Below are 26,148 nucleotides of genomic sequence, written 5' to 3' on the forward strand. Positions count from 1 at the left end.
TCTATGCAAGTCAATGGGACGCCCTGCCAGTTGAAAACTGACTCTCAAGGGGTACCCTGTCCGTAATAGAGTGACGGGGAGGGGCCCTGACCGACCGTCAACATGTGACGGGTTGGGAGTGAGAACGTGTTGGCTGCATTCACTTGCACTCGGACATTAGAGACTTTCTCTCATAAATGTCCGATGAGCCACAACTTTTCTTTCAAAACAAAGCTGCCAACTGGGGTGGCAGCTGGGGTGGCAAGGCCTATTTTTAGGGTGGCAGTTGCCACCCCATGCCACCCTGGTAGATCCGCCTCTGACTGCAAAGTATGCTGATACATGGACAGAAAGACTCACTTACAGTATGGTGGTGTCACAACAAAACACATTTTCAAAACAGAAAACTCAACTTTCCAATAAATATTTACAGTGTTTCTGGCAAATTAGCATCTGAACCATGTGTTGTTGTGTTGATGGGCCTTCAGCTGCCTAACCAACACGTATATAAAAGTGCACATCTTGAAGGTTTATTGACAGAATCATAACTTTACTTATTATTTAATCATAACCAGTCACACCAGGAGCAGATGGAGGTAATTTAGTCATACCGTACATTAGATGATACAATGTTCAGCTTTAGTGTTTATAAAATGGGATTATCCTGTAAAGACAATGCTCCGGCCGATAATGGAAAATGTATATTATTATGTAATATTCGGATAATGAAGTTATAGTTGATTAACTCTTGGACCATAATACAAAGCCAAATTGCTTTTATTTACTTAACAAGCGCTTCATTCAACACTCAGATACAGTCGGTAGTGGAATGCAATTTTAAAGTTGGTTTGACACACAATATTAAGTTTTAGATGTAGATACAAATGAATAAAACATGAGGTTGGGAGCATACGGCAGGCAGAAGAAGCTCAATACAGAATGTTTGTCAGCATAAAATGTGTCCTTGAACAGGAAATTAGAGAACTAGTGCTCACTTCAAATCATGTTTCACAAAATAATTAAGGGGTATGATTCCAATGATATTTAGCATAAATATTGGAGGACTAGGATTTAATTTGATAAAAAAAAAAAATGTGTTAACCAAAGCAGGATAATGATAAAAACAGCTGTACACACTGTTGATCTCAACAAAGCAAAGTGCTTTTGTAAAATGCGACTGATCTGACTGAAGTCCACGGAGGCTGATGACCGTAACTCAGCTGAATGTTTACTATTTCTTAACTTCTTTGCTTTTTGGCTGAATGCCCTCAACAATTATTAACTGGTCCTGATCTTAACTGAAACCCTTTTGGCATTATTATTTCATTCCTGACAAAATGTGCGTGAGATATCTTGGAGTTTTTCTCCTGGTTTGGAATCCACAAGTGCTGCATGGTAAGGGATTCAACTCTGTTGCTTAGAAACTTCTGAATTTGTCTGGATATATATTATTTGAAAGTTATGTTTGTCATTATATTTCAGCACAAAGTGCAGCTCAGCCTTGTCCTGCTCCCAGTCTGAATGGCGGGTTTTTTTTCCCCTGGACAATCAGCTTATAATCATGAAGCCACGCTCAGTTATGCCTGTCATGCCGGACTTAAACCAGCAGTGAAGGGCTGGTGGGGGACCAGCAGGTGTCAAAATGGCAATTGGTCTCCTAATCCCCAATGTATAGGTACGTTTTCTATAGTTTTTTTGGTGGTTTGTTTAAATGAGCAGCTCTACGTTGTGTTTTTCAGTGTACAGTGTTATACTTATTTATTTTCATTTCATTCTGATTGGGATTTAAAGGATAATGTCCTGCTTTTGTACCTGTATGATACTTACTTGAGATATTTTCTTTATGACACATTTGTTGTACATTAGTCAGCTTTTTGTTACATGTCACCAACAAACAGATATGAATTATACAAACACCAACACAACCCGGCGGCACACACATATTTTAGCATAACATTTAAAGAGTTGGCAAAGATTCCTTTTTATTTCATTTCTGAATGACGCTGGTTCATTTTGTGCCGAACTTATTTAATATGAAACAATGAAATAAATATATGAGTTGTGGTTAAATTTAACAATAATGTTTGGTTTAATAAAACCTTAGAGATATTGTTCACTCAAATAATGGCATTTTAAAAATGAAAAGACTGTCAAGATGGTATAATGTCTTCTTCTTCATTGTTGATCTTGAAAAAGTATTTGGGGGCCCTAACGTCCACTGAATAAAGGACAATGCATAGGAGCTGTCGTGTGCTGCACTTTATTTCAAATTGTATTAATTTATTTTCCAACACAGATGAAAAAGCCTGTATGCCACTGACTATCCCAAATGGAAACTATGATGCAAGCACAGATGGTTGGTATAAGGATGGAGGCAAAATCAGGGTAAGATGTGAAGAAGGATATGAACACAAAGACCATGACGCCACAGCGCAGTGTATCAACGGAATATGGTCCTCTGTGCCAATCTGTGAAAGTAAGTTAAAAGTTAATCAGTTACCAGAATCAAATCAGTGTCTAAATCTTAAATCCACTTTACACAATAACCTCATTTTCAGGGAGTACCGAATCATGTGGTGATCCCCCTAAAATCCCCCATGCAGTCATCATTGGTAAGGGATACCAGGAGGTGTTTGCTGTAAACTCACAACTGCAGTGTAAGTGTGAAGATGGATATGTTGCAGAGGGAGCAGACACCAAAACAATCAGTTGCATCTCAGGAAACTGGACTGAAGGCCCAACGTGCAGTAAGTGAAAACAGTGCAATATGCTGTCATTAAAGGAGACATGGCGGAGTACTGATACATTAACTTTTTGCTTTAAATTGACATTGCATCAAATAGAGGGGTGCAGTTGAAGTATTGTTGTAAGCAAGTAACATCGCAAGGGCTCCCTCAACAAAAACAATGGGAATTTTTCCATTGGATTTAAGAATATTGCAGAAAATAAGATGATGACGTTTTTGTTCAGCAGGACACCACTTTGTGATTTTGGAAGCCTAGATGCAATCACCAGAAGTAAAAAGCTAACGCTAGGTGAAAAACAAACTACATCTAGAACTACAAGCTACATCACTGCATAGCTGCGTGTCACAACCGCTAAACTAAAGGCGGCTAATTTTCGGCGGGATGGCGTTCAGCAGGGGCGGACTGGCCATTAGGCGCTTTCACACCGCAGTACTTTTCCCACAAAGGTTCATCAGAACTTAGTTCATGAGAACTCTTTAGCTCTCATGAACTAAGTACAGATCGCGTTCACACCGGAATAAGTGACTGGGGGAGGATTAGGCAAATGAAGCCGCTGACGTCACTTCTTCTTCTTCTGCTTTCGGTTTACTGGCAGGCCGCAAACAACTTCACGGCGTATACTGCCACCCGGAGTCCCCGGCCGGGACTCCCAGCACCTTTTTCTCCCACGAAAGTACCTGCTCTCTAGCAGGGACGGAAAAGGGGGTAAAAAAGGTTCTCATTAACTAATTTTAGTTCCAGATTTTTTCGGTGTGAACGCAACATTTCGGAACTATATCGGAACTAAAGTGGGAAAAGTACTGCGGTGTGAACGCGCCTATTGGGAATACCGGGAGTTTTCTTCGGTGGGCCGGTACCGAAGTGGGCCGTTCGGACAATTCACTAGCAACCCCCCGCGTTGACAATTGACTAGCGGTACCGAGTTGGGCCGGTCGGCCGGTCGAGTTTCCCGGGCTGATTTTTAGTCCCAGTCCACCCCTGGCGTTCAGTAGTCGCATTTAGCCTCTTGTTATCAACCGCCATTTTTATGACACATAAAAGCTTCGGATATTCACTGCTAGTGGGGTAATATCATATGCATTTTTTGTCGAAGGACAAAATGTGAAAATCTAACCCATCAAGTGGTAAAATGCTAACTAATTTCCATGTCTTAGGACTCATTCCCCCCATACTTGATGAGTATCTGTGAACGTGTAGTGAACAATTTAAATCAGCATTGTTCACATTTTTGTCAACTTGCTAATAGTTCTTTATTTTCACTGTTAGCGCATTTATCTATTTCTTATTGAACTACCACAATAAAAATACTCTGCTAAGATTTGTTGAAATGAATGCTCATGTTGCTCTGTGTCAGCTGACTGTGTAAATAGGCCACTTTTTTCTAACAAATCCACCATATTCAATTTATAAGGTGATAATATGTCAGTGCTGTTCTGCTGCCCTCAAGTAGTAAAAAAGACCAAGAACTATAAAAACATGTTTAATTTCAATAACAGATAAATAATCCAAAACTGCATTTTGGTGAAAGACCAACTTTTGTTCAAAGAAAACCACCATATTTTGTGATTCATAAAAGTAAACATATTGTATGTATTTTTTTTGTTCTTCTTCTACTGGACATGGTGGTTCTGCAGGTGTGGGGGACACTACTGTGACGGAACCTGTCTCCGGAGGTAGGCTTGGATTTGTATGAGAAATGTAATAGGACTGTTATAGTATAACATAACCCTCATATATACAATACGTTTGAAATTACAATTGTACTGGTTGACACAAATGAACAACAGTTAAAATGACAAAGAGGGTTTTACATTTGAGATGATTTACTCTGCTATGGCATCTTGAAATAAGTATTTCTGAAATAACACATTTCTTTTTTTCTATTTCAGGGAGTGAGACTGTGTTGTTATATCTGTTAAATGTCGAATAGAATTATATATATATATCTGCTTGTGAAGACAACAAATTACCTTAAAATTGAGAAAGCTAAAATGTTTAGGCTTTCTAAAATAAATGCTTAAAACCAACATCCCATTGCGAAATGGCCGCTTTATCTTTCAGGATCTTAGCAGCTCCAAAAAGGATGAAGAAATTGAAAGCAACATTTTATTCCTTTCTCCTTTTAGATATTATAATAACCCTCATATATACAATACGTTTGAAATTACAATTGTACTGGTTGACACAAATGAACAACAGTTAAAATGACAAAGAAGGTTTTACATTTGAGATGATTTACTCTGCTATGGCATCTTGAAATAATTATTTCTGAAATAACCAGTTATTGTTTTCTATTTCAGTCGACACCTGTGGAACTCCCCCCCCGGTTGCTAACGGTGAAGTTGTGAAAAACACTGGAAGGTATTTGCGGTACCGATGCGCTGCTCATTACGAACTAGTGGGTCCGAAGATGGTGGAATGTTACAGCAATGGCACGTGGTCCGAAGCACCCACCTGCAAAGGTAAAAACAAGTCCACTCTAACATTCAGATAACTTGGCTGTGTAAATAAATATGTTGTTTCTTTTTCCAGCCACCTACTGTTCTGTGAACACTGGTGAAGTTTCTCACGTAAAATCTGTTGGAGTCAGATTAATAAATGATGGTGAAGAAGAGCATTTGGAATGTTCCAGGTCTGGCACGTTTTTTGATCATTTTTCTGAAGCCCGGTGCACTCGTGGGAAAGTTAAGTTTTCTGAATGTAAGTATAATTTAAAGCTTGTTACATATTCAATGCCATTAAAATATTTTTGAACATTATTGTTTAAAAGACATAGCTTACGGAAAGCAAGAACTAAGTAATTTAGTCGAATACCCAAGCAACTTCTCAGTGTTTTTGCTTTTTGGTCAAGTCCCGAGTAAGACCACACCCCCAAAGATACTGCAGTCAATAGAGTGCCACAGTGACGTGTCCTAAAACCTTCCGGTTCCCTCGACAAAAACGCTAGGATTTGGGAAAATAGCTGGAAATAAGGTCTGTGGTTGACACACATTTAAGAGACGGATCACGTTTTGTTCAGCAGGATAATATCCACATGTCTACCCTACTTTTATCATTTTCGAATCATAAATCTAGTCGCCAGAAGCAAAATGCTAACGTTATGCTATAAACGAACTACAGCAGGGTCGCTGCTTCAACGTCACGCCAACTTAAGATCCATATTCAAAAATACAGATTCTAAATGGTACAAGTTGAAGCGTTTGTTTGAACAGTTTGCAGGAGGCAGGGACTTGCTTTCAAGCAGAACACGGGAAAAAACAAACTTAGAGGAGTGTTTACGTGTTCGGTGTAATGACGTACAACGGCCTCGACAACTTCTGTAGTCCTATTCAGCCACTTGTTAACAACCATCGTTTTTCAGACACGTGAACTCTTCAGAAATCACCAGTGGGGTCACTGCTGATGTATTTAATGTCGTAGAACAAAACGTGATCCGTCTCTTCAATGTGTGTCAACCACAGACCTTATTTCAGCTATTTTCCAAAATTCTATGGAGAAATTGCATTGCTTTTTGTCGAGGGAACCGGAAGTGGTAAAATGCTAACTTACTTCCGGGTTTTAGGACGCGGCACTCTGGCACTCTATACTGCAGGTATACAGTCTCATAAACACAAAAAACATAAAATATTTTGAATTATCAAAAATGTAATTCATTAATTTAGACATGCCTCAATTCAGGTCACAAGTCTTTAACAAGTCCAACTCGAGACCATGTCACAATGTTTTGTATGCACATTTCTAAACCAAATCAACCTCACAGACATAATTTACATAAAAAACGTAATAGTTATTTATATAAAACGAAGGCACACTTATTTGAACCCAAAACATGATGTTTTTCCTAAACATAACCACATACTTTTGGTACCTCAATCTAACGTAGCTAAAATGTATACATCTGTAAAACTTTCATAGTGTTGGCTGTGTGAGGGTGAAGTGTGACCCTGTTGAAGCCTTACGTTGGAAACAGCTGATGACGGCTATTTAATGGCCTGATAACATTCGCAATGGTTGCCAGACAGTTAAGCAGATAGTATTGACTTCCAGAGGTGGGAGAAGTACGCAGATCTTGTACTTGAGTAAAAGTCCAAGTCCTGCATTCAAAATGTTCTTCAAGCAAAAGTACAAAGGTGTTAGCCTCAAAATATAGTTAAAGTACCAAAAGTAAAAGTAATCATTCTGCAGATTGGTCCATTTCAGAATAATATATATGATATGTTTTGATTATAATTATTCATTAACCGAGCAAGACCACACCCCTAAAGATACTGCAGTCTATACTGCAAGTATCTTGCTCAAGGATTCATCGACATGTTGACTACATGAGCTGGGATCGAACTCACGACCTTCTGGTTGAAAGAAGACCGCACTCCCTCGTAGCTACAGTCGCCCATCTGCCTTACATTGGAAACAGCTGATCACGGCTTCTTAATGGCCTGATTACATTCGCAATGGTTTCCAGACAGTTAAGCAGATAGTATTGACTTCCAGAGGTGGGAGAAGTACTTAAATCTTGTACTTGAGTAAAAGTAGAAGTACCAGAGTGTAGGTATACTCTGTTACAGTACAATTCCTGCATTCAAATGTTCCTCAAGTAAAAGTAGAAAAGTATTATCATCAAAATACAGTTAAAGTAGCGACAGTAAAAGTAGTCATTGTGCAGATTGGTCCATTTCAGAATAATATATATGATATGTTTTATAATGATTGATCATGAAAGTGTTCTCAAAGCTGGTAAAGGTGCAGCTAGTTTGAATGACTTTGTATACTGCAGGGTAGCTTGTGGATTTACTCCAGGTGGAACTAAAGTCTGATTTAACACTTGATTATATTTCACATCATTCATCCACATCTGCACAGTAACTACAAATATGTGTAGTGGAGTAGAAGTACAAAGTAGCATAAAATGGAAATACTCAAGTAGAGTAAAAGTATCTCAAAGTTGTACTGAAGTACAGTACTTGAGTAAATGTACTTAGTTACTTCCCACCTCGGTTGACTTCCTGCTAAGAGAAGCTAACCCCTGCTAGCTACATGTTTAGCATAAGCAAATTAAGTTGATCTCTTTAATCCGAAAAAACAATTTATTTCAAAGATAATTTCACAGTTTTGGCTTTGTACTCAAGTGACACCATCAAATTCACAGTCAACACTTGCCTACATTACCCACAAAGCAACTCACCTGCAGAGTTAAATCAGTCATTTTAATGTTTATTTGTTGGTAGTGGCTAATGTAGCCTGGAGCCTTTAGCAGCTCCACATTTTCAGTGTTGTTCTTTTCTCTCCATGTTTTCAGGTTGCAATAAGCTTGAAATAAGAACGGTGAGTGTTATTTCTGAATATACCTTTTGAAGAAACACATTATATTAAAGCTTGTGTTCATGCATTTGTATTTTACCATATTTTGTTTTCATTTCTTATTATATTGTTTTTTGTTTTTCACCAGGGTCTCTGCAACGATCGAATGTAATGCTGCCCTTGGATTGGCTCTCTACACACGGAGACATCCTGGCAACTTTTGAGGGTTAAGATTGTGAGACACTTTGTGTTTTCTAGAATATATGTCTGGCTTTTCATATGGTTCTGTGAATGCCTCACTACTGTAGGAGGAAATGACTGTGCTTAAAGGTGCAAAAATAACTCAACAAATACAGTGTGTATTTGAGGTCTAGAGGTCTCAATAAAGTATTCAACTCTTGGACGCCTTTTTAATTTTTTTGCAGGATTCTTGTATTTTGTTACTTCTTTCATGAAATGTTTGACATACTGTACTATCATTTCTTTCACACTTGCCTTATCAGACATACCATACTATTTTTCCATACTTCAACAAACTGTACTATGATGTTTTTTCATATGTTTTGACATACTATACTATACATTTATACAAGCCCCACCAGAAGAAAACATTGAAAAATAACCCCAGATGATGACTTCTAGTAGTTACATCTAAATAGATGAGAGCAACGATCTGGGTACTTTCCCTCTATGCAAGACCACGCCCCTTTTGGGTGAAAACACTCGCTGTCATTTGAATGGATTTTACATATTTTACATCAAAATATTTATAATACCAGCCCTTTTTTTATCTACAAGCAGGGGCGCCGCCAGGGATTTTGGGCCCCATGAAAAGATATCACATTGGTCACTTAATCATTTTTTTCTTAATGTTCTAAAATAGTTTGGGCCCCTGTCAGTCACGGGCCCTTAGAATCGTCCTAACTTTTCACCCCCTTACAGCGCCCCTGTCTACAAGGAGCCCAGTTATGATGGTCAGTTAGGCAAACTATTAAATAATGTTATTAGAGATCGTTGATCGGCCTCTTTATGGTTCAATCTAAATCAATAGTGTGATCGATGTCTGGTCGGTCTGCCGCTGGACGAGTGGCAGGCAGCAGTAAGACACTGAGACTGTGATTTCTGAATTAGATCCTTTCTTTTACAGTTCTTTAGTAAAGTAAAGTAAAGAGACCGTGACTCAGGATTTATTTGTGGTTTGAGGTGCAATATATGACCCGGCAGATTTTAGGCACAAAGAAACTAATGTTTTCCTCTTCGCTCTGATGCCTTGTTTGCACCAGAAAGTGGGCGCCCCAGACGAGAGAGGGTAATGAAACATACTGTAATAATAGTTTAGATATGATATATAAACATTATTGTACATTTAAACACATACATTCTGAGGATAATTAGTTCATTTTTATTTTAAATATATAGAAAATTAATCAAAAAAGAAAAATCACTTTCCACCACGGAGGAGGGGGGGGGGGGCGCCGCCCTAGCGCCCTATACTGAACAGCCGCCACTGTTACTATTATAACGTTCTTATGGGTGTTTCAACACACTGGTATGGACGATAGCCATGATATTTAAGGTATAACAAAAAAAAAACACTTTGGATAATATTGTTTGAGTATAACTGTGCCTCTTTAATCATTTTTAGTTTCTTTTCCATTCTCCTTTTACCGAATTCCACACACACAGCTGAGTGTAATTTGTCAAATAAATTACGCACAGTAAACAAAAGAAAAAAATATTGTACTTTTAAAAGGGCCCTATTCTGCTCATTTTCAGGTTCATATTTGTATTTTTTTCCTCTACTGTGACATGCTCTAAAAGTCCCCTATTGTGCAAAATGCACTTTTTAATGTATTGAATACATATATATGGCTCCCCTGTGTTTTAAGAGAGGCCTTGAGTTTGAGACCCCTGATCTACAGTATCCATTACAGCAGGTGGTGGTATTTACTTTTAAACCTGGTTTGAAAACATATTTGTAATATGCAATAAAAAAAATCGACATCTATCGACGCCGATAATCGGCTCGGTGTGTAAGAGGCTTAAAGGCCCTGACACACCAATCTGACAACAAAGAACTGACACAGACCGACCCCGACTGTCGCGTCGCCTCGCATCTCTGCGGATTGGCGGTGTGTCGCACTGGAACACACCGCAAAGACTTCAGCCGACGGCCAAGAAGCACGTACGAACTGCACATGCGTGAGTGGCAATAACTCTCCTTACCAGCAGGCGGCGGTAGTGTGTATTCGTCATTCAAAAGAGGCAACAACCGGAAGACAGACTGTGTGATACACCGAGAGAAGAACAGACTGCGTGATATAAACAAACAACAAATGGCGTGTGCATTCCATTTTCCCTCTACAGCGAGAAGCTCATGGGGCTTTCCTGAACCTGTGTCGAGAGCTGGAGTTAAATGAAATCTCAGATTTGCCTTCTTAATAGTTTGTTTGGGTCCCTCACTTCCGTTTCGCTTCTCATGCACTGATTCGCTAAGCTGAAGAGCCAATCAGAAAGATTTATTTGGCCGACTGCCTTTGGCCGACAGCCTACCGATTCAACATGTTGAATATCGATAATGCCGATAATCGGGTTGGTGTGTCAGGGTCTTAGCAGCTGAATGCGGCGATTACCATTTTGTTCAGCAAAACGCCTCACAAACGTATTAAGATCTAAATCTTTAGTGCGTTTTGATTCAATGCTGAGTACAGCCAAACTTGACAGTCTCTTCTCTGTCATTGTAGACCGCAAATACCTCATTCTTTCCGTCTACTTGGGTCCGAATGCTTCTCGTTTTGCGCCGTCCCGTTCAAATGAAATTGCCGCCAATCATATTTCCACGATCGCGCCAGGGCCGGGGGAGGGGTTACAAGACTCGCGTCTTGTGCTGCATCAACACGTTCTCACTCCAAACCCGTCACATGTTGACGGACGGTCAGGGCCCCTCCCCGTCACTCCATTACGGACAGGGTACCCCTTGAGAGTCAGTTTTCAACGGGCAGGGCGTCCCATAGACCTTCATAGACCTCCCATAGCGTTTATAATAGACGCCATGAGAACGCTCCCCGACGGTCGGTTGTTATTGTCAATATTAATATAATAATTATTTATTTTTTAATAGTCACACTCGATTTCGCCGATTTTCTTGTTGCCCCAGCTGGTTGACACCTCTTTTAGCAGAAACAAAGGCTACATTAATGTATTAAATCGATGTTAATCCATGTGTGTGGTTGTGGAATTAATGGACGTGCTGTTATGCGATTGCGTTGCCAGGCAAACTCTTCAACTACAACCCTAATTATATTTTAAAACATTTTAGAAGGCCTCACGAAATACTTTAATGTAAATTAAAATGTAAGTGTGAAGGGATGTGTGTAATGTGGTGATTGACATTATTCACCCACGGATCTATGGGTTGGGGGTATTGTTCCGCACGGACATTTTAGTTAACCGGACTTCCTGTTGATGTGAAATCCGAAAACATTTAAAAAAAAAAAAAATAATACTTTATTCCGAGTTTGCTTGCTTTTCTCTTTGGAGGTCATCACATAACGGCATTGTAATACACGGTTCGGCTGCTAGGACCCGTTCAAATCCAGTTTTGGACAGTCTGTCGTGGTTCCATCCCATTTCAAAGTGCTGTTTGACGCTCGGTGTAACCCTCGGCGCACACTCAAACATCCAATCACAGAGCTTGAGGACTATCACGGGGTTTGTCAAGCGAAGCGGAGAGAATACTTACTTCCGCGTGTAAAATTCTCTAAAGCAACTACTATGAGCTGCTCCGACCCTCGGTCCTGACGGACTCCAACTTGTGTTTATTAATCAAACAAATAAATACACACAAGGATAATTATGTGTTATTGTTGAGTAAATAACAGTGTGTGGTTTAGAAAAGAATACAAAATTAGAAGGAAAAAAACGATGGAAACAATACAGATTTCAGTATTCTGAGCCCCTACTCTCCCCCTAACTGACGGCAACAAAAGTCCTACATTATTCAATTAAAATAAAGAAGTAAAAACAATAAGTGTGGCTTGATCTTGAGTAAGAAAAAGGTTGATAAACGCTGTGAGAATGGATCTGCGGAGAGCATTTAGCCGCGATCCCAACTTGTCTATTACCAACGTTCAGGGAGCTCTATGCAAGTCAATGGGACGCCCTGCCAGTTGAAAACTGACTCTCAAGGGGTACCCTGTCCGTAATAGAGTGACGGGGAGGGGCCCTGACCGACCGTCAACATGTGACGGGTTGGGAGTGAGAACGTGTTGGCTGCATTCACTTGCACTCGGACATTAGAGACTTTCTCTCATAAATGTCCGATGAGCCACAACTTTTCTTTCAAAACAAAGCTGCCAACTGGGGTGGCAGCTGGGGTGGCAAGGCCTATTTTTAGGGTGGCAGTTGCCACCCCATGCCACCCTGGTAGATCCGCCTCTGACTGCAAAGTATGCTGATACATGGACAGAAAGACTCACTTACAGTATGGTGGTGTCACAACAAAACACATTTTCAAAACAGAAAACTCAACTTTCCAATAAATATTTACAGTGTTTCTGGCAAATTAGCATCTGAACCATGTGTTGCTGTGTTGATGGGCCTTCAGCTGCCTAACCAACACGTATATAAAAGTGCACATCTTGAAGGTTTATTGACAGAATCATAACTTTACTTATTATTTAATCATAACCAGTCACACCAGGAGCAGATGGAGGTAATTTAGTCATACCGTACATTAGATGATACAATGTTCAGCTTTAGTGTTCATAAAATGGGATTATCCTGTAAAGACAATGCTCCGGCCGATAATGGAAAATGTATATTATTATGTAATATTCGGATAATGAAGTTATAGTTGATTAACTCTTGGACCATAATACAAAGCCAAATTGCTTTTATTTACTTAACAAGCGCTTCATTCAACACTCAGATACAGTCGGTAGTGGAATGCAATTTTAAAGTTGGTTTGACACACAATATTAAGTTTTAGATGTAGATACAAATGAATAAAACATGAGGTTGGGAGCATATGGCAGGCAGAAGAAGCTCAATACAGAATGTTTGTCAGCATAAAATGTGTCCTTGAACAGGAAATTAGAGAACTAGTGCTCACTTCAAATCATGTTTCACAAAATAATTAAGGGGTATGATTCCAATGATATTTAGCATAAATATTGGAGGACTAGGATTTAATTTGATAAAAAAAAATAATGTGTTAACCAAAGCAGGATAATGATAAAAACAGCTGTACACACTGTTGATCTCAACAAAGCAAAGTGCTTTTGTAAAATGCGACTGATCTGACTGAAGTCCACGGAGGCTGATGACCGTAACTCAGCTGAATGTTTACTATTTCTTAACTTCTTTGCTTTTTGGCTGATTGCCCTCAACAATTATTAACTGGTCCTGATCTTAACTGAAACCCTTTTGGCATTATTATTTCATTCCTGACAAAATGTGCGTGAGATATCTTGGAGTTTTTCTCCTGGTTTGGAATCCACAAGTGCTGCATAGTAAGGGATTCAACTCTGTTGCTTAGAAACTTCTGAATTTGTCTGGATATATATTATTTGAAAGTTATGTTTGTCATTATATTTCAGCACAAAGTGCAGCTCAGCCTTGTCCTGCTCCCAGTCCTGAATGGCGGGTTTTTTCCCCTGGACAATCAGCTTATAATCATGAAGCCACGCTCAGTTATGCCTGTCATGCCGGACTTAAAACCAGCAGTGAAGGGCTGGTGGGGGACCAGCAGGTGTCAAAATGGCAATTGGTCTCCTAATCCCCAATGTATAGGTACGTTTTCTATAGTTTTTTTGGTGGTTTATTTAAATGAGCAGCTCTACGTTGTGTTTTTCAGTGTACAGTGTTATACTTATTTATTTTCATTTCATTCTGATTGGGATTTAAAGGATAATGTCCTGCTTTTGTACCTGTATGACACTTACTTGAGATATTTTCTTTATGACACATTTGTTGTACATTAGTCAGCTTTTTGTTACATGTTACCAACAAACAGATATGAATTATACAAACACCAACACAACCCGGCGGCACACACATATTTTAGCATAACATTTAAAGAGTTGGCAAAGATTCCTTTTTATTTCATTTCTGAATGATGCTGGTTCATTTTGTGCCGAACTTATTTAATATAAAACAATGAAATAAATATATGAGTTGTGGTTAAATTTAACAATAATGTTTGGTTTAATAAAACCTTAGAGATATTGTTCACTCAAATAATGGCATTTTAAAAATGAAAAGACTGTCAAGATCAGGGGTGGGCAATTATTTTTTACAAGGGGCCACTTCAGAAACTCGAGCTGTGTTGGGGGGCCGAATCAAAAATAAGTTGAACTTAATTCTGCTCAATATACCAATACTGAAAAGGTGTTTTACAGTATGTTAAAGATAAGAAATGAATCAGCTTTATACAAAAAGAAATTAGTGCTTTTGACTTTTGTTTTTCAGTTAATTTTACTTGTTCAGTGAGAAAAATCCAGTCTGTCTTGGGCTTGAACAAGTGCACGGAAATCTGGTTCAATGTCTGAGGTGGATATGCGAAGGACAGCTGAGAGGTGATCATCAGTGATAGAGGATCTGTATCTGTATTTGTTGAACTTCATCACTGAGAATGTCTGTTCACATATGTAGGTAGATCCAAAGAGGACCCTCATCTTCTGAGCACGTCTCCTGATGTGTGGAAAGTTCTCCTCTTTCAGGGAAGAGTAAAACTCAGGCAGTGAGACTGACCTAAAGTGCTCTGACAGAAGTGTGTCAGACTGCAGGTCAATGAGTTCAAGCTGAACATCACTGGGGTGCATCATCCACATGGCATGTAAATGGGGAAAAGATCATGTTCATTTCATTCTCAACTGTTTTGAAGTCCTTTAAATCGCCTTGAAAACTCACCATGCAGTGCTTCTAACATGGATGAGTACCTCTGGAGGTGATCAGCTGATGGTGTGGCTTCCTTCAGTGTTGGCAAGTGCGTGAGAATGTTGTCCTCCATTTGGCTTGAGAGAAGCTGCAGCTTTCTCATGAAAGCCTTCACTGCACTGTACATGTCATGCACAAAAAGGCCCTTGCCTTGCAGTTTGACATTTAGTTCACTCATTAGTGCAGTCACATCTACAGCAAAACCAAGGTCCTGCCATCCAGTCTGCATCTGAAAGCTGTGGGATGTCGTTTCCTTTCTTCACACAGAAGTCTTGAATCTCTTCTCTCAGGTCCCATACTCTTTTCAGCACTTTGCCCAGGCTGAGCCACCTGACAGCTGCATGGTAGGGTATGTCACGATGTTCAGTCTCACTTTCCTCCAAAAGTGCAACAAACTGTCTGTGATTCAATGCTCTTGCCCTGATGAAGTTAACTATTTTAGTTACAACATCAACACATGGTTAATTTTTAACACTGACTTACACAAAACTTCCTGATGTATAATACAATGCAAAAATACCTATTCTGCTCAGGGTTAATTTCTGTCACTTTATCCTGCATTCTCTTCAATAGTCCAACATTTTCCCTGTCAGATTTGGACAACCATCCGTTGTCACGCCTGCCAGCTTGTCCCATTTCAGTCCCAACTTTTCCACACATGCATTTACCTCCGTGAACAAATCACTCCCTGTTGTTGTACCTTTCATTGACTGCATGGCTGCCAGCTCCTCCGTGATTTTGAAGTCTGTAGTTATCCCACGTAGGAAGATGAGTAGCTGGGCAGTGTGACGTACATCGCAGCTCTCATCCAAAGCCAAGGAAAAAAAGTCAAAGTTGACCGCTCTGTTCTGCAGCTGAAGCTCCAGATTTCCCGCGATGTCCTCAATTCTCCTCGTAACAGTGCGTCGGGAGAGCGGCACTTTCAAACACTCCTTAATGAACTCTCCGTCCGAAAACGGTTAACTTTTAAGACATAACTCGTCTTGACAGCTGCATCTCTGGATGTGGAATGTTTTGTGAAAATGTGTTGTTGGCTTTGCAGCTTAGCTAGCAAAGCATCCGACCCCTTTGCCTGCTCTTCCTCAGACAGGTTCTTGTATTTATCTGCGTGTTTGGTAGCATAGTGGCGACTCAAATTGTACTCCTTGAACACGGCGACCTGCGCACCACAAACTAAACACACAGCTTTACCTTTCACTTCTGTAAATAAATACTTAGCGGTCCATGTCTTGTTGAAAACGCGGCATTCAGTATCGATCTTTCTTTTTTTGCCCTTAGCGGACATTTCGAGGACTACCGGCCAGCATCACTCGTAGCTGTTCACGGCATGCGCGTTTACGTAAATAAATAAAAAAAACAGCAGCTTCCTTTTCAAAATAAAAGCAACACAGTTAGAAAAGTATTTACGCCATGCAAGCAATACAGCTGTGTTGCTTTTATTTTGAAAAGGTTGCTGTTTTTTTTCATTATGTTATAATTTATGATCAACCTCACACGGGCCGGCCAAGGCCGGCCAACGGGCCGGATGTGGCCCGCGGGCCGTAAAATGCCCACCCCTGGAAGATGGTATAATGTCTTCTTCTTCATTGTTGATCTTGAAAAAGTATTTGGGGGCCCTAACGTCCACTGAATAAAGGACAATGTATAGGAGCTGTAGTGTGCTGCACTTTATTTCAAATTGTATTAATTTATTTTCCAACACAGATGAAAAAGCCTGTATGCCACTGACTATCCCAAATGGAAACTATGATGCAAGCACAGATGGTTGGTATAAGGATGGAGGCAAAATCAGGGTAAGATGTGAAGAAGGATATGAACACAAAGACCATGACGCCACAGCGCAGTGTATAAACGGAATATGGTCCTCTGTGCCAATCTGTGAAAGTAAGTTAAAAGTTAATCAGTTACCAGAATCAAATCAGTGTCTAAATCTTAAATCCACTTTACACAATAACCTCATTTTCAGGGAGTACCGAATCATGTGGTGATCCCCCTAAAATCCCCCATGCAGTCATCATTGGTAAGGGATACCAGGAGGTGTTTGCTGTAAACTCACAACTGCAGTGTAAGTGTGAAGATGGATATGTTGCAGAGGGAGCAGACACCAAAACAATCAGTTGCATCTCAGGAAACTGGACTGAAGGCCCAACGTGCAGTAAGTGAAAACAGTGCAATATGCTGTCATTAAAGGAGACATTGCGGAGTACTGATACATTAACTTTTTGCTTTAAATTGACATTGCATCAAGTAGAGGGGTGCAGTTGAAGTATTGTTGTAAGCAAGTAACATCGCAAGGGCTCCCTCAACAAAAACAATAGGAATTTTTCCATTGGATTTAGGAATATTGCAGAAAATAAAATGATGACGTTTTTGTTCAGCAGGATAATCTCCACATATTAACACCACTTTGTGATTTTGGAAGCCTAGATGCAATCACCAGAAGTAAAAAGCTAACGCTAGGTGAAAAACAAACTACATCTAGAACTACAAGCTACATCACTGCATAGCTGCGTATCACAACCGCTAAGCTAAAGGCGGCTAATTTTCGGCGGGATGGCGTTCAGCAGGGGCGGACTGGCCATTAGGCGCTTTCACACCGCAGTACTTTTCCCACAAAGGTTCATCAGAACTTAGTTCATGAGAACTCTTTAGCTCTCATAAACTAAGTACAGATCGCGTTCACACCGGAATAAGTCCCTGGGGGAGGATTAGGCAAATGAAGCCGCTGACGTCACTTCTTCTTCTTCTGCTTTTGGTTTACTGGCAGGCCGCAAACAACTTCACGGCGTATACTGCCACCCGAAGTCCCCGGCCGGAAGTCCCCGGAGTTGGGGACTGGCTTCAGTAGAAGCTGCCGGGACTCCCAGGACCTTTTTCTCCCACGAAAGTACCTGCTCTCTAGCAGGGACGGAAAAGGGGGTAAAAAAGGTTCTCATTAACTAATTTTAGTTCCAGATTTTTTCGGTGTGAACGCAACATTTCGGAACTATATCGGAACTAAAGTGGGAAAAGTACTGCGGTGTGAACGCGCCTATTGGGAATACCGGGAGTTTTCTTCGGTGGGCCAGTACAGAAGTGGGCCGTTCGGACAATTCACTAGCACACCCCCCGCGTTGACAATTGACTAGCGGTACCGAGTTGTGGCCGGTCGGCCGGTCGAGTTTCCCAGGCTGATTTGTAGTCCCAGTCCGCCCCTGGCGTTCAGTAGTTCCGCCCATTTAGCCCTCTTGTTATCAACGCGCCATTTTAATGACACATAAAAGCTTCGGATATTCACTGCTAGTGGGGTAAAGATCATATGCCATTTTTTGTTCGAAGGACAAACGTGAAAATCTAACCCATCAAGTGGTAAATGGGGCTAACATAATTTCCATGTCTTAGGACTGCATTCCACCCATACTTGATGTAGTATCTGTGAACGTGTGTAGTGAAACATGTAAATCAGCAATTGGTGCACATTGTGTCAACTTGCTAATAGTTCTTTATATTTCACTGTTAGCGCATTTATATCTATTTCTTATTGAACTACCACAAGTAACAATATACTCTGCTAAGAATTGTTGAAATGAATGCTCATGTTGCTCTGTGGTCAGCTGACTGTGTAAATAGGCCCACTTTATCTAACAAATCCACCATATTCCATTTATAAGGTGATAATATGCCAGTGCTGTTCTGCTGCCCTCAAGTAGTAAAAAAGACCAAGAACTATAAAAACATGTTTAATTTCAATAACAGATAAATAATCCAAAACTGCATTTTGGTGAGAGACCAACTTTTGTTCAAAGAAAACCACCATATTTTGTGATTCATAAAAGTAAACATATTGTATGTATTTTTTTTTGTTCTTCTTCTACTGGACATGGTGGTTCTGCAGGTGGGGGGGACACTAATGTGACGGAAACCTGTCTCCGGAGGTAGGCTTGGATTGTATGAGAAATGTAATAGGACTGTTATAGTATAACATAACCCTCATATATACAATACGTTTGAAATTACAATTGTACTGGTTGACACAAATGAACAACAGTTAAAATGACAAAGAAGGTTTTACATTTGAGATGATTTACTCTGCTATGGCATCTTGAAATAAGTATTTCTGAAATAACACATTTCTTTTTTCTATTTCAGTCTGAACACCTGTGGAACTCCCCCCCCTGGTTGCTAACGGTGACGTTGTGAAAAACACTGGAATGTATTTGCGGTACCGATGCGCTGCTTATTACGAACGAGTGGGTCCGAAGATGGTGGAATGTTACAGCAATGGCACGTGGTCCGAAGCACCCACCTGCAAAGGTAAAAACAAGTCCACTCTAACATTCAGATAACTTGGCTGTGTAAATAAATGTGTTGTTTCTTTTTCCAGCCACCTACTGTTCTGTGAACACTGATGAACTTTCTCACGTAAAATCTGTTGGAGTCAGATTTATAAATGATGGTGAAGAAGAGCATTTGGAATGTTCCAGGTCTGGCAGGTTTTTTTATCAATTTTCTGAAGCCCGGTGCACTCGTGGGAAAGTTAAGTTTTCTGAATGTAAGTATAATTTAAAGCTTGTTACATATTCAATGCCATTAAAATATTTTTGAACATTGTTGTTTAAAAGACATAGCTTACGGAAAGCAAGAACTAAGTACTTTAGTCGAATACCCAAGCAACTTCTCAGTGTTTTTGCTTTTTGGTCAAGTCCCAAGTAAGACCACGCATTCAAAATGTTCTTCAAGTAAAAGTACAAAGGTGTTAGCCTCAAAATATAGTTAAAGTACCAAAAGTAAAAGTAATCATTCTGCAGATTGGTCCATTTCAGAATAATATATATGATATGTTTTGATTATAATTATTCATTAACCGAGCAAGACCACACCCCTAAAGATACTGCAGTATATACTGCAAGTATCTTGCTCAAGGATTAATCGACATGTTGACTACATGGGCTGGGATCGAACTCACGACCTTCTGGTTGAAAGAAGACCGCACTCCCTCGTAGCTAGTCGCCCATCTGCCTTACATTGGAAACAGCTGATGACGGCTTCTTAATGGCCTGATTACATTCGCAATGGTTTCCAGACAGTTAAGCAGATAGTATTGACTTCCAGAGGTGGGAGAAGTACTTAAATCCCTCAACAAAAACAATAGGAATTTTTCCATTGGATTTAGGAATATTGCAGAAAAATAAGATGATGACGTTTTTGTTCAGCAGGATAATCTCCACATATTAACACCACTTTTGTGATTTTGGAAGCCTAGATGCAATCACCAGAAGTAAAAAGCTAAACGCTAGGTGAAAAACAAACTACATCTAGAACTACAAGCTACATCACTGCATAGCTGCGTATCACAACCGCTAAGCTAAAGGCGGCTAATTTTCGGCGGGAGGGCGTTTCAGCAGGGGCGGACTGGCCATTAGGCGCTTTCACACCGCAGTACTTTTCCCACAAGGTTCATCAGAACTTAGTTCATGAGAAATCTTAGCTCTCATGAACTAAGTACAGATCGCGTTCACACGGAATAAGTCCCTGGGGGAGGGATTAGGCAAATGAAAGCCGCTGACGTCACTTCTTCTTCTTCTGCTTTTGGTTTTACTGGCAGGCCGCAAACAACTTCACGGCGTTATTATACTGCCACCGAAGTCCCCGGCCGGAAGTCCCCGGAGTTGGGGACTGGCTTCAGTAGAAGCTGCCGGGACTCCCAGCACCTTTTTCTCCCACGAAAGTACCTGCTCTCTAGCAGGGACGGAAAAGAGGGTAAAAAAGTTTCTCATTAACTAATTTTAGTTCCAGATTTTTTCGGTGTGAACGCAACATTTCGGAACTATATCGGAACTAAAGTGGGAAAAGTACTGCGGTGTGAACGCGCCTATTGGGAATACCGGGAGTTTTCTTCGGTGGGCCGGTACCGAAGTGGGCCGTTCGGACAATTCACTAGCAACCCCCCGCGTTGACAATTGACTAGCGGTACCGAGTTGGGCCGGTCGTCCGGTCGAGTTTCCCGGGCTGATTTTTAGTCCCAGTCCACCCCTGGCGTTCAGTAGTCGCATTTAGCCTCTTGTTATCAACCGCCATTTTTATGACACATAAAAGCTTCTGATATTCACTGCTAGTGGGGTAATATAATATGCATTTTTTGTCGAAGGACCAAAACGTTGCAAATCTATCTACCGCATCAAGAATGGTAAAATTGCTCACTAATTTTCCCATGTCTTAGGACTCATTCCCCCCCATACTATGGAATGAGTATCTGTGCACGTTCGTTCACATTTTTTGTCACTTGCTAATAGTTCTTTATTTTCACTCCTGTTAGCGCATTTATCTATTTCTTATAGACCCACAAATAAAAATACTCTGCTAAGAATTTTGTTGAAATGAATGCTCATGTTAGCTCTGGTGTCAGCTGACTGTGTAACATAGGCCACTTTTTTCTACTACAAATCCACCATAGTCCATTTATAAAGGTGATAATATGCCAGTGCTGCTTCTGCTGACCTCAAGTAGTAAAAAGACCAGAACTATAAAAACCATCGTGTAATTTCAATAAAGATAAATAATCCCAAACTGCAATGTTGTGGTGAAAGACCAACTTTTGTTTGTTCAAAGAAACCACCATAGTTTTGTGATCATAAAAGTAAACATATTGTATGTATTTTTTTGTTCTTCTTCTACTGGACATGGTGGTTCTGCAGGTGTGGGGGACACTACTGTGACGAAACCTGTCTCCGGAGGTAGGCTTGGATTTGTATGAGAAATTTAATAGGACTGTTATAGTATAACATAACCCTCATATATACAATACGTTTGAAATTACAATTGTACTGGTTGACACAAATGAACAACAGTTAAAATGACAAAGAAGGTTTTACATTTGAGATGATTTACTCTGCTATGGCATCTTGAAATAAGTATTTCTGAAATAACACATTTCTTTTTTCTATTTCAGTCGACACCTGTGGAACTCCCCCCCTGGTTGTTAACGGTGACGTTGTGAAAAACACTGGAAGGTATTTGCAGTACCGATGCGCTGCTTATTACGAACGAGTGGGTCCGAAGATGGTGGAATGTTACAGCGATGGCACGTGGTCCGAAGCACCCAGCTGCAAAGGTAAAACAAGTCCACTCTAACATTCAGATAACTTGGCTGTGTAAATAAATGTGTTGTTTCTTTTTACAGCCACCTACTGTTCTGTGGACACTGATGAACTTTCTCACTTAAAACCTGTTGGAGTCAGATTAATAAATGATGGTGAAGAAGAGCATTTGGAATGTTCCAGGTCTGGCAGGATTTTTGATCATTTTTCTGAAGCCCGGTGCACTCATGGGAAAGTTAAGTTTTCTGAATGTAAGTATAATTTAAAGCTTGTTACATATTCAATGCCATTAAAATATTTTTGAACATTGTTGTTTAAAAGACATATAGCTTACGGAAAGCAAGAACTAAGTAATTTAGTCGAATACTCCAAGCCAACTTCTCAGTTTTTTGCTTTTGGTCCAGTCCCGAGTAAGACCACACCCCCAAAGATACTGCAGTCAATAGAGTGCCACAGTGACGTGTCCCTAAAACCCGGAAGTAAACTCCTTCCGGTTCCCTCGACAAAACGCTAGGATTTGGGAAACTAGCTGGAAATAAGGTCTGTGGTTGACACACATTTAAGAGACGTGATCACGTTTTGTTCAGCCGGATAATCTCCACATGCCTACCCTACTTTTAATCATTTTCGAATCATAAATACGAGATCGCCAGAAGCAAAATGCTAATAGTTATGCTATAAACGAACGACAGCAGAACTACAGCTTCAACGTTCACGCCAACTTAAAGGGGACCTATCATGCAAAATGCACTTTTGTACGTCTTTTATACATGAATATGTGTCCCCCGGTGTTCCAGGGAACTCACCAAGTGTCAGAAAACACAACCCCTCTCTATTTTCCTCCATACCCAAATCTCTAAAAAGGGGCTGCAACGGATCTGATAAAAACTGATCCGATTTGAACACTGTTCCTGACGTCAGGACAGTGGCGCTACGGCTATTGGGGCCCAACTCCACCAATCAGGAGGAGCAGCCACGGCCATTGCCGTTCGAAAGCGCTGGAGACGCTGTAGTGACATCTGCCAGGCCTCTAGATGGTTGCTGTTTGCTCACAGAATCAACCCTTGCAAAAACAGAGCTATAAATTGTCAAATTAAGCGAAATGAGGCATGGCTAAAATGCATGATGTTTGGTATTTTGAAAAAAAAAAAGTATAAATATGCCTTATATAGGTATGGTCCTACACTATATTATTCAAATATAGCATGATAGGTCCACTTTAAGTGGTTAAGTGGTTCGATGCTTCACAAAAAGCTTCATTTGCCCATCACTAGTGAATACTGTAGCTTCAGTTCTTATTCAATTAAAATGTGTGCGTTAAAGGTCCAGTTTTAGTCTGTCAGTGTGAGTGATCAGAGTTGGAGATGTTCTGCACAGAGGAAGCAGAGTCCAGTCCCAGCAGGGTGCCGAGGTAGGACTGCTCCCGGGGGTCCAGCATCTGATCGGCCCTCACGACGTTGGCCGGCTGCGGAGTGAGGGTGTACTTTTCCAAGAAAGCCAGATCTGTAGCAGCCTGGTAGCTTGAGTTCTGCTGCTGCCCCTGCCCTATGGGATTAGTTTTGTTTCATAAAGATAAAGCAACACTTTCTCAGAATCAAGCAAAACTAAGAGTTTAAGAGAAAAAAAACTGAGTCAAGTAAAACAGGGGTTCCCAACCTTTATTGTGCCAAGGACCGGTAGATACATTAAAAAAAAATCGCGGACCGGTTGTCAATTTTAACTGATTTTAATATTTACTCACCACCAGCAGGTAGCAACAGAGGCTAATTGTATGGTAACAGCCCTGAACAAATACTTAGAACAATATGCATCCAAAACATATTAACAAAGTTTAAAAAAGAACCGGTGTTGTTTTTTGGTTTTTCGGAAAACACCAAAAAACCGACGTTATTCAGTTTTTAACCAAAACGGGAAAACAGATAAATCAACGTTTTGGTTTTGTTTGTATGATTTACGGATAATCCAGTGAATGCTGGGAAAATGTCGTTCATTTCCGGTGCACTCCCGACAGCATTTAGCATCGGAGATTAAGATTAAACTAATTTATTTTTGGGAACAGCCGGCAATATATGCCGGTGTCGGACAGACACAAACACACCGAACACACAGAGCTGAGCTGAGCAGAGCACATACACACACACATCATGCGCCTTGGTGACTGACTGGACATCTCCTTCATAAAACTAATAAAAGGGGGAGTAATCGGGCAGTTCGATGTGTGTAGATGTGTGTGCTGGTTAACACGTAGCAGCCTGCAGTCACTCTTAAACTGTTCTGATTAAGTTAAACACAGCGAAGGCGGTGCGTAAAAAGGCACAGCTCTTTACCGAGTATAGGCTACGTCCCGCTGCCTCCTGATGCTGCAGCCATTTCATGAAGGAGGGTTTCCTTCTATAAAACAGCTGCGGGCAGCAGATCGTGAGAGTCCCGGACATTAATTCATAGATCAAGGCATACTGGTTTACTCTCCTGTTTTGCCAATCCAGTGCTTAAACAAATAGCTCTACACCCCTGGCCGACATGTCCTTAAAATGAAGTCCGAGTTTGAAATATATCTCAAATAATGTATGCAACCACCATTTCCCCACATAAACATAACAGTCTGCAATATCAAACGGTTGTCTCCTGTGCGCTCCTCTTCCTACTTGGCGCACCGGTAACATGCTCGTGCGCACAAGAGGCTGAGACCTTAGGCTGAGCCGCCGAATCCCTCGGAACATCATAAAAGCCATTTTCAACGGTTTTCTGGTGAAAGATTAACTAGCTACTGGATGAAATAATATGACTGGTGGCATAGGTGCGAAAATTAACACTTTTTGAAAAAATATTATGATAAAATATTTTTATATATTTATAATTCTGCAAATATTACGATAAACTCACAGCTATTTCGCGGCCCGGCAGTAACACCTCCGCGGCCCGGTACCGGTCCGCGGACCGGGGGTTGGGAACCCCTGAAGTAAAATACATTTAATTAAAAAAATAAAACTATAAGTTGCAAACAAATCATTTGTGTAATCATGTAAACTATAAGTATTTTTTATTTGTTTAAACATATCTTTTTGTTTGCAGTTCTCTTTGCTTCTTTCTCAATGATCAGACTTTTGCTCTCGCTGCAGCTCTTCTCGTTTGCGCTCCCTCATTTTTTGTTTTCAATTTTGACACAAACGTCCCAGGTAGGCGGGACTTTCAGGGGTGCGTCCCCATTGGCTACTCAGTTTTGAGTGACAGCCCATTACACCACAGATCATACAACTCATGCAGCAAACTCCAGAGGCCACTCGGCCACGTTTGTGTTGGTGCCTCCTGGGGAGTTTTCATGGAAATATCCGACTTCTCTTATGGATTGCTGTGCATTAGACTTGTGTTGTGTAGTTTATACTTTATTCCAACTTTAAATATTTTAATACCTGAACACACTGCTGCTGTTAAATAATTTCCCAATTTGGGATTGATAAAGTGTCTGTCTGTCTATTTATTTATTTTATAGATAAAAAAACGCTTCTATGTATTTTCAAGCTAAAGGTGATACACAATATAAACTGGATACTGTTATTTTTTCAAATACATGTTAAATTTCAAAAGCATATATTGCTATGTTTAGGACAAACAATTAATGAGATGCAGCATTTTCTCAACAATGTTTAATTTACATTTTTCATCTTCCTCAGACGTCACTCATTGGGTGACAGCCCAACGATGATTTGAACTTTATTACCCCAAAAACACAAGCCACAGCTTTGCTATCATTGCAGTTTAGTCGTGTTTATATCCTACATTGGATTTTTAAGCATATAATGCTTCACCGAACACAGGAGGGGGCTTGGCTGTCTACAAATAAAGAAGGCTCATTTTAATTCTCCCCAAATATATTGAGGCTGAACCTGAACTTTGAATTCTCTGCTCCCATCATAATCTTGGCGATCTTGTTAAAATTGTGAATGCAGAATTAGAAATACTATGTAACTGGTTTGCAGTTAATAAATTATCCCTTAATGTGGCCCAAAACAAATTACATGTTATTCAATACAAAGTGAAATGACTGCATTATACGGATTTGCAATACCGAGATAGAAAAAGTTGGTGCATGTACATTTTTAGGACTGGTT

General features: G+C 40.3%; 1 protein-coding gene across 3 annotated transcripts; it reads left to right on the forward strand.

The window, feature by feature from the left end:
- The first annotated feature begins 1,267 nt into the window (after positions 1-1,267).
- Positions 1,268-25,757, forward strand: LOC117495298 (complement factor H-related protein 5-like). Of its 3 annotated transcripts, XM_034146485.1 has the most exons (9): positions 1,272-1,374; positions 1,462-1,654; positions 2,276-2,455; positions 2,538-2,726; positions 4,361-4,399; positions 5,027-5,188; positions 5,259-5,426; positions 8,023-8,048; positions 8,173-8,424. In XM_034146485.1, exons 2-9 carry the CDS (start codon positions 1,501-1,503, stop codon positions 8,194-8,196), a joined length of 942 nt encoding a protein of 313 aa, XP_034002376.1. In that variant the 5' UTR covers positions 1,272-1,374; positions 1,462-1,500; the 3' UTR covers positions 8,197-8,424. The 3 variants fall into 3 exon arrangements, with proteins under 3 accessions (XP_034002377.1, XP_034002376.1, XP_034002378.1); XM_034146486.1 differs by lacking the exons at positions 5,027-5,188; positions 5,259-5,426; positions 8,023-8,048; positions 8,173-8,424 and adding exons at positions 21,892-22,053; positions 22,123-22,290; positions 25,711-25,757 and having other exon boundaries at positions 1,268-1,374; XM_034146487.1 differs by lacking the exons at positions 1,272-1,374; positions 1,462-1,654; positions 2,276-2,455; ... (4 more) ...; positions 8,023-8,048; positions 8,173-8,424 and adding exons at positions 13,712-13,817; positions 16,668-16,847; positions 16,930-17,118; ... (1 more) ...; positions 21,892-22,053; positions 22,123-22,348.
- Positions 25,758-26,148: the final 391 nt, after the last annotated feature.

Source organism: Trematomus bernacchii, unplaced genomic scaffold (genome assembly GCF_902827165.1).
Source record: "Trematomus bernacchii unplaced genomic scaffold, fTreBer1.1, whole genome shotgun sequence".
In the NCBI taxonomy this organism is placed as follows: Eukaryota; Metazoa; Chordata; class Actinopteri; order Perciformes; family Nototheniidae; genus Trematomus; species Trematomus bernacchii.